General features: G+C 39.0%; 1 protein-coding gene across 3 annotated transcripts in view; it reads left to right on the top strand.

Annotated features, from left to right (window-relative positions):
- Positions 1-6,012: 6,012 nt before the first annotated feature.
- The window catches only part of LOC121305398 (immunoglobulin kappa light chain-like), a 322,019-nt gene continuing 319,910 nt past the window's right edge, over positions 6,013-8,121 (top strand). For 2 of the 3 annotated variants that reach the window (XM_041237038.1, XM_041237022.1), the window contains exons 1-2: positions 6,013-6,085; positions 6,263-6,584. In XM_041237038.1, the coding sequence (XP_041092972.1) occupies positions 6,013-6,085; positions 6,263-6,584 (395 nt within the window). Of the gene's footprint in view, positions 6,086-6,262; positions 6,589-8,121 lie in introns of all 3 variants that reach the window. The other variant, XM_041237030.1, reaches the window with a different exon arrangement.

The raw sequence follows: 8,121 nt of genomic DNA, 5'->3' as shown, positions 1-8,121 counted from the left end.
CACAAGAGGGAGAGAGAGAGTAATTCCACAGCCCAGCAGCACACTGCTCATGTAGTGAGAATGTTCAGCAGGATTCCTGCGCCTTCTTTGCTCAGGAATAATTCATTCCATCACAGATGCTCTCATCAGTAAGCAGCTTCCCTCATGCTCTGTTGGTTAGGATTCAGCGCTCTCACCTCCGCAGTCTCGGTTTGATTCCCAGTCAGGCTGGAATGCCTGTAGTGGAACTAAACTGGCTTGTAGTATTATTACTATAGCTTATGTCAAAAGTTCGATTGATGACCTTATGTATGTGCAGCACTAGCTCCATGAATGCAGCATAAGTAATTTGCTGCCTGCTGCTCTTAATTGAGTATCAGAATACCTGGCCAGGTTAATTTAATTCTCAGTTCAATTGCTAAATAAGTAATTTTGTTCTCATTTTTAAAGTGGGCCTTTCAGATTCCATAAGGTAAAATTAGGTGAAGCTATTTCAATTTACTGTTAAATTTTGGAAAGGGGTTTATCTCTGCACTGGACTTTCTCTCTTGTTTTAACTGAATGATCTTTTCTTTAATTGCCACATGGAAATTCTAATTAGGTTTAGGTGTTTTGCTAATTGCCTTGGCAAAGGTCTTCTTGGGCTTGACTTATCATTAATTCTAAGTATCTTAATTGGTGGCTCTTTAAATAGGACTATTACTTGCTGCTGGGGAGGGTGATTCTTTTTCGGGTGTGGTTTTTTGTGGATGCAGAGTGTTTGAAGAGGGAGTTTGCTGGTCTGTAAAGGAGAAATCAGGAAGCAATAATCTTTTGGTTGTTAGAAACAGTATTTTCTCTAATCTGCCATTTTTCCAGTTTAAATTAACCAGTTATCTAATCTCCTGCCAAACTGAAACTATCCACATCATTCAAACTGTTTATATGGATCCTAAGAGCAACAACAGTGACTAATCCAGTTATCATCATCACTTTTTGTCTTCTTACCTGGTTGGAAACTCCAAGCTCTACAGGACCAAGGAAGGACTGGGTGAGATCCCCTAATGGGGAGGATTTCATTTTTTATTGCTGGAGTATCTGGGCTGTTCTGAATGTTTTGGAGTATTATCATTTTTGTTTACTTATTGGGGCTTAACGAGCACCCGGCACAGAAGTTTCATTTTTGTTTTGTGTTAAATTTCTGTTTCAACTACATTCGCGATATGGATTGGGTAATATTTTGGGACTTTTAAAGTATTGGTGGCTGTTTCATGGACTTTCCTTCCTTTATAAGGACTGCCTGATGGACTGTGGTAAACATTTTGAAGTGTTCAAATGCTGTCTGTTTAAAACTCATGTACACCAAATGTTTGATCCATCTGTCTCAAGTATAATATTCCACACATTCAGTAACATCTGCTATTTGAACTCTTGTGTGGCCTTCTGGTTTAATTGTCTTCCTAGGTTCTATTTGTTTGAGCAATCCTGACTTGCCCTGCAATTTTTCTTGGTTCTGTCTCGCAATCCTACTGCTTTGGAGACTTATATTGTTCAGGGTAGTTTATTTGTATTTCAATAAAAAAAAAAAAACCTAGTTATTAGATGTTGCTTAAGGATTGGGTTTGTAACATGTGAATATATGAATGAGGGGGTTTGGATTTTATATAGGAGTATGGAATATATATATATATATATATATATATGGACCCCTTGTATTTACCAAGTGCTTATAAACATTGAATATTTATAAATGTAAAGTTTGAAGTAAATAATGGATATAGGTTACCCAAACTTTATAAATGCTTATGTAAACTTACGGGAGGTGTATACATATTTTGCATACAGAAACAATTAGTTGAAACGGGAGAAAGTTTAACAGTACAATTTCTGAAATACTCCCTTACTGCTTTCAAAAGCTCTCCAGACAAAATGCTGGGTCTTGCATGTGATCTCTCACTGTCACTCTCTATGCTACCTCTCTCCAAGTTTAGCAAGCAAATAATTTTTAGCGCTTTCTGTGACTTAAATAGGGGGGCGGATCCTTTTCTGCACAGGCACATGAAGCACACTTGATGACAGTGATTTACCGTTTTGCTTGGTTCATATCCAGCAGGGGGCACTTGGCCTCTACAGACAAGGGAAATTTCTCCACTTGAATACACAGCAAACTTCAAAAAAGATTTCCCCCCCCCCCCCCCCACCACACACACACTGTGATAAGGTTTTATTTTGGAACCCAGAGTCACGATTGGAAAACATTGTAAACTTGTAAGAGGAAACATTTGGAAATTAATACTGATGATGATTCTACTAATGATGATGCTGTGACAGTTGTTCAAAAAAATAAAAAGGTTGATCCGAGTCAAACTGTCAAATTCTGTAATCACCCCAAAATGTACAATAAATACAAGATCCCCTACACCTTGTAAGTCTCCAACCCTAGATGTAAAACAAAGCACTATTCACCCCCTAAATTTAGGAGCTTTTGAGAATTGACTATCTAAAACTATTAAATGATTTAAATTATAATTTATGTAATTTACCACACATCAAGGCTCTGATTGAACTTTCTATAGATAGTCTCCCTATAAATGCCTTTAGCCCCAATATAAATGACATTAGCTCAATGGCTATTAATGATGCTCAATTGACTCGTATCAATTTTGACTCTTTGGATAAACTATTGCAAGAAATGACTAGAGAATACCATGTTATTACAGAGAGTGTAGATGATATGGAAAGCCAATTAGGTGGAAGCTTAAACAGCTGGGCTTGTCAGGATGACTCTTTTAGCTCAAGTCCCAGAGGCTGATGTAATACATGATGATCAAGTGGCAGGTCTTTCTGGTTTACAGAACACCCCCCAGGGTTAACGATGGGGATAGAATTAGTGGGGAAGCTGTACAGATTAGACACAGACCAATGTTTAACAATATCGAATTGAAGCAACCTCTTAACTTTACACACCTGTGTGATCTGGATTCCTACGCTGAGGTTTTTACAGTGTTGCATGAAACGCTGGAGAATATGTTGAGTGAGGTTTCTAGAACATTAAGACCGGCCGGCATTGTGCAACTTGAATTAAGAGCAGGATCCTTGGATATACCGGTGTATGTAAGAATGACTGGAGACAATTTAAGTCTAAATTATTTTCTCAGTCTGATTGAGGCTCTCCTTCAAAGTCATAGTGACATTTTGGCTGACGATTCTTTGTGAGTGTCCAAGTTAAGATGTCCTGAAGGAGGGGGATTAAGGAGAGGTTTGCAGACCTTAGTGAGTAGTGAGCTTATTAGAAAAAAAGCATAACATCTGATTATATGTTATAACAATCAATTATGTTTTGTTTACTGCATTCTGAGCTTGTTATTTCCAGAATTCAGGGGGGCCTATGATATGTGTATGGATGAGGCTTTAAAACTTCAACAGTGTGTGGGGCTAAGTGAACATCAGATGGTTTCTTATGCAGACATAGATAAATTTGAACAGGCCTAGATGTTAAAATTGTGGTGTGGTACAGATGTCCTCAAAAGGATATGTTCCTGAATCACCAAACAGATACGCGACCAAAAAGCAAAACTGTATTTCTGTTTCTTTATGAGAATCACTTCTATGGTATTGTTAACTTGAAAGGTTTTCTGGGTGTTGCCTATCTGTGTAATTACTGTTACACAGCCTACAGTAAGAGATCTGCACATCGTTGTGAGGGACACTGTACTGTGTGTTTATCACCAGCCTGTAACAGCGATGCTTCTGTGAAGATAAAATGGAATGATTGCAATCGTTATTGTCGATCACAGCTCTGTTATGATGAGCATAAGATTCTCCGAGATAAAGCCAATAGTGAAAAACAGGTCTCTGTGTGACATTTTAAAACTGTACAGGATGCTATTCTCTCTATAAATGCAATCTTGATAAATCGCAGATTCATAAGTGTCCTAGTCCCTACTGTAAGATATGTAAGGCTGTGTTGTTACCTCACACTGATCACAAATGCTACATTCAAGTGCTAAAACCTTATGAGCCCACAAACAAATGTGTTTTACGATTTTGAATGCAGGCAGGAAGATGGCTTGCATATTCCAAATTATTTGTACTGCATGCACATGGAAGGGGAATTATGGTTTTGGGAGGGCGAAGATTGTGTGAAAGTTTTTTGAAAGGTATCGCAGACCCAGTTATGCTGGCTATACTTTCTTGGTGCACAACGCTAAATCGTATGACAGTTATTTACTGACTAATTATTTAGTTACCAACGATGTTAACCCCACACATCATAGCTCATGGTAACAAGTTAATGTATTTTACAGACGAGGCTTTTAAGATGCACTACATTGATTCCTTTAACTTTATGCCCTTGAAATTAAGTGCTTTGCCTTCAGCTATGGGATTTGAAGCCAGAAAAGGATATTTTCTTCTGGTTTTCAATACTGTTGAAAACCAGAATTACGTAGGCCCCTATCCTGATCCACGTTATTATGGTGTTCAGCAAATGCTGTCTAAAGAACGCGATGACTTTTACAAATGGTATGATTCCATTAAGAAAGGCGTTTTTAATTTCAGAGAAGAAATGGTGTTCTACTGCAAAAACGATGTTGAAATTTTGAAAGAGGCCTGTATCAAATTCCGTACAGAGGTTTACGCAATAGGGCAGATAGATCCCTTCCAATGTACAACCATTGCTTCACTGTGCATGGCTATGTATAGAAGTAAATTCATGCCTAAAGACACAATAGTGATCATTCCTCCCGACAATTACAGTGACCAGCAAAAAAGCTTTTCAAATGCATTGATGCAATGGTTAATGTATGTATCTGAAACTGAAAATGTTTTCATTCTCCATGCTTTACACTATGCAGAGCTTAATAGGACCCTTTTTCTTGGATGGTTATGCTGTGATTAATGGTAAGTGTACGGCTTTTGAATTTGCCGGGTGCTTTTTTCATGGTTGTCCCCAATGCTATGATTCTGCCGATGTAAACCCTTTAAACAAAGTATCCTGCGGTATGATGTATCATCACTTTGATGAAAAGATTGAAACATTGCAAAAGGTTTACAGGTTGGAAGTCAGAGTTATTTGGGCATGAATGGAACATGACTATCTCAAGTCTCTCTGATTTTGGATCTCTCATGTATGTCTTTATCGAGCCTCTTCACATTCTCAACAGTGTGTCTGTCCACCTTATTGGAGTCGGCGATGGTCACACAGCACAATGCAGATTTCTATCTGGGCTTCTCTGCCTTGTTCTTGTGGTTGGAGAGCAGCACTGTCACTCCCAGCAGCAGGTGTTCAATAACTTTCTCAAGTGGCAGTGAGAGCTCTTCAGTAACACTAGAAGAAACAGTTGGGACTCCAGACAGTGTCTTCAACTGTTCCTGAAGGCTTTCTGATGGAGTGTTTGACATTGTGGATGAACTACCTACAGCATCGCAAGAGCAACTCATCACAGAGCGAAACAAGGACTGGCAATCTCTACTACAGCAGGCTTAGTGTCTTCTAGTGTCACTGAAGCCAATGAGAACTCCAGTGCACTTCAATCATGATGGGTTGCTGTTTAATAAGCAGTACTGCTGCATTACACTTTAATGACTGCATTAAGGACTGTGCTTCTAATGCTACTCTTGATAGCTGGGCTCTATTGTATAGTGCCACTGTCCTGGGAGTGTTAATGCCAGGACAGTTACTAATCTTGCTCTGTCTGAACACACAGTGCCAAGTATTGCTTTAAACAAACACTCCACACTTGACTCCATTCCAGCTGTGTTGAGTGGAATAAGGGCTCAGCTGATTGGCTCTCCTCATATGCTCCTATTAAAGCTGTTTTTTGTCTAGTCCTGCTGTCCTGGGAGTGTTCATGCTAAACTGCTAATCTTGCTCTGTTAGAACACACAGCACCAAGCCTGTGTTTACACCACTGCTTGGATACAAGTGGCTGCTGTGCCAAGGAAGACAATTTGCATAGAAAAGACACTTTGCATTGGCAGCACATGCTTCAGTGCTCTGGGAGTGTTTATAGCCCTGTGAGTTTAACACTTCATGATTGAGAGCTGTCCTTCATGGCAACAGAATCCACAACAACAATGACTTTTGTCAGCATCTTCATCTGGGCACTTGTCATCTGCACTCAGGGTAAGAATCATTTAGAAAAATTATTTTACAAAAATATTTGTTTCTGGGACAATTATTACAAAAGTGTTCAAAGAAAAATGGGTGAACTGAAAAAAATAAAAGGCTTGAAATTTATTGTTTCATCATTTAATTAAAAAATTTATTATAATATTCTATTTTATTATTTATTATTTTCAGAATCCAGTGGACAGTATACTGTGACTCAGACTCCAGCAGTGAAATCTGTTCTCCCAGGAGACACAGTCGCTCTGAGCTGTAAAGTCAGCAGCGCAGTGTACACTTGCAGCAATAACAACTACCTAGCCTGGTACCAACAGAAACCTGGAGAATCTCCCAAACTCCTGATCTATGGTGCAAGTACCCTTCAGTCTGGGATCCCAACTCGTTTCAGTGGCAGCGGATCTGGGACTGACTTCACTCTGACCATCAGTGGAGTCCAGGCTGAAGATGCAGGAGATTACTACTGTCAGAGTGAACACTACCCCAGTAGTAGAGATGTGTTCACACAGTGCTACACACCCGTACAAAAACCTCCCTCAGCTGGACTGCACAGCGACTGCACTGCTGCAGCTGGGACCTACTGCAGGTGCTGAGGGTGAAGGCAATGAAACGGGACACGGCCTGTGGAGGAGCTCAACTGCACACAAACACACTGAGCTCAATAACAACACACAGTCACATGTAGGTATGGATTCAATATTAGTCTATTTAAACAAACTGATTTTGTTGTGACTACAGGGTCCTCTGGTAATGTAGTGATGATTCCATCTATTCCAAATTCTGAAACATCATTCAGTTATTCCAAGAATTGTAAAAATGTATCTCATGTTTTTCATATCTGATTCTCATATGAAGATGCCCATGAATCCTGGGCTGGGTTGCAGCAGCTGTGTGTAAGTTCTTACTTAGCTTAGTTATAGTGTAAGTCTTACTCACTTTAATTTTACACATGACTACATTTCCACTAGCTGCACCAGGTAAGATAGTTAGAACACAAGGCTTAGTTGTTGCTTACAATGTATCCATCCCTTTGAGTGGGTGGAATCTATTGGTAGAATCACATTTCAAGACGGCTCGGCAGCTGTTGCTGCTTCTCTTTCATGCTGATTTTAACAGAGTTTTTCGGCGTCAGCATATCTTGCGAGGCCGCATACATCCTCTTGACAGTTAAGATATTGACATTGATGCCGTTTTAGACGAGAGAATATTCTGATCACTGATTATGTGTGTGTATATAATAGGTGAAATGTGAATACAAATACAAATGTATTCACTGAAATGTACAATTCTTCATTCATATCACTGGCACATGGCATGTAGATTTTGCATGTAGGTATATCCATTAGGGTAGGCTTTTTTTTATAACAATTTCCATATCAAAAATGGATGCATTTTGATAATATTTTAAGGTAAATATGTTATTTAATATAAATTACAAATACATTAGAGAATGAGCATGTCTACAAATGAGTTGGCAAAGAGGCAATGTAATATTTATAACACATTCATAATATTCACTTGAATTCCCTACATCACAGACTCCCCACTGATTCAGCCTCATTCCAAATGAAAGAAACCTGGTTTGTTACAATCTTCCTCAAAAGAACATGTCAATACAAGAGCCATGTGTTTCTCATTGAGCTGGGATTGCCATGGCAATGGAGTGTGATCAGTCACTGTGTGCATCCTTTCACACACATCAATCAATCAATCAATAAAGAAATCAATACATGAGTGTTCTACCTTTTCTCCTGGCTTGTTAAATATTAGCATGATTGAAATCATGAAAACGCACTCGTAGCAGTTCAAGGTACCTCTTGGAAAGGCCTGTGAAAGACAGTGAAGTAGATGTTACATTTAGAAGAGGAAGAAGCTGTCAAAATGAGAACAATGACAAGAACAATGACAGGTCCATTACTTGTACAGCAGCAGCAACACATGGGAAGGTATAACACTAGGGTTAGGGGTAGGGCACTACATACCCTTTAATGTTCAATAGGATTGAAATAATGACACAAACAGAAGCATTATTGTCA

This window comes from Polyodon spathula, chromosome 43 (genome assembly GCF_017654505.1).
Source record: "Polyodon spathula isolate WHYD16114869_AA chromosome 43, ASM1765450v1, whole genome shotgun sequence".
In the NCBI taxonomy this organism is placed as follows: Eukaryota; Metazoa; Chordata; class Actinopteri; order Acipenseriformes; family Polyodontidae; genus Polyodon; species Polyodon spathula.
This window is presented reverse-complemented; position numbering and strand designations above follow the sequence as displayed.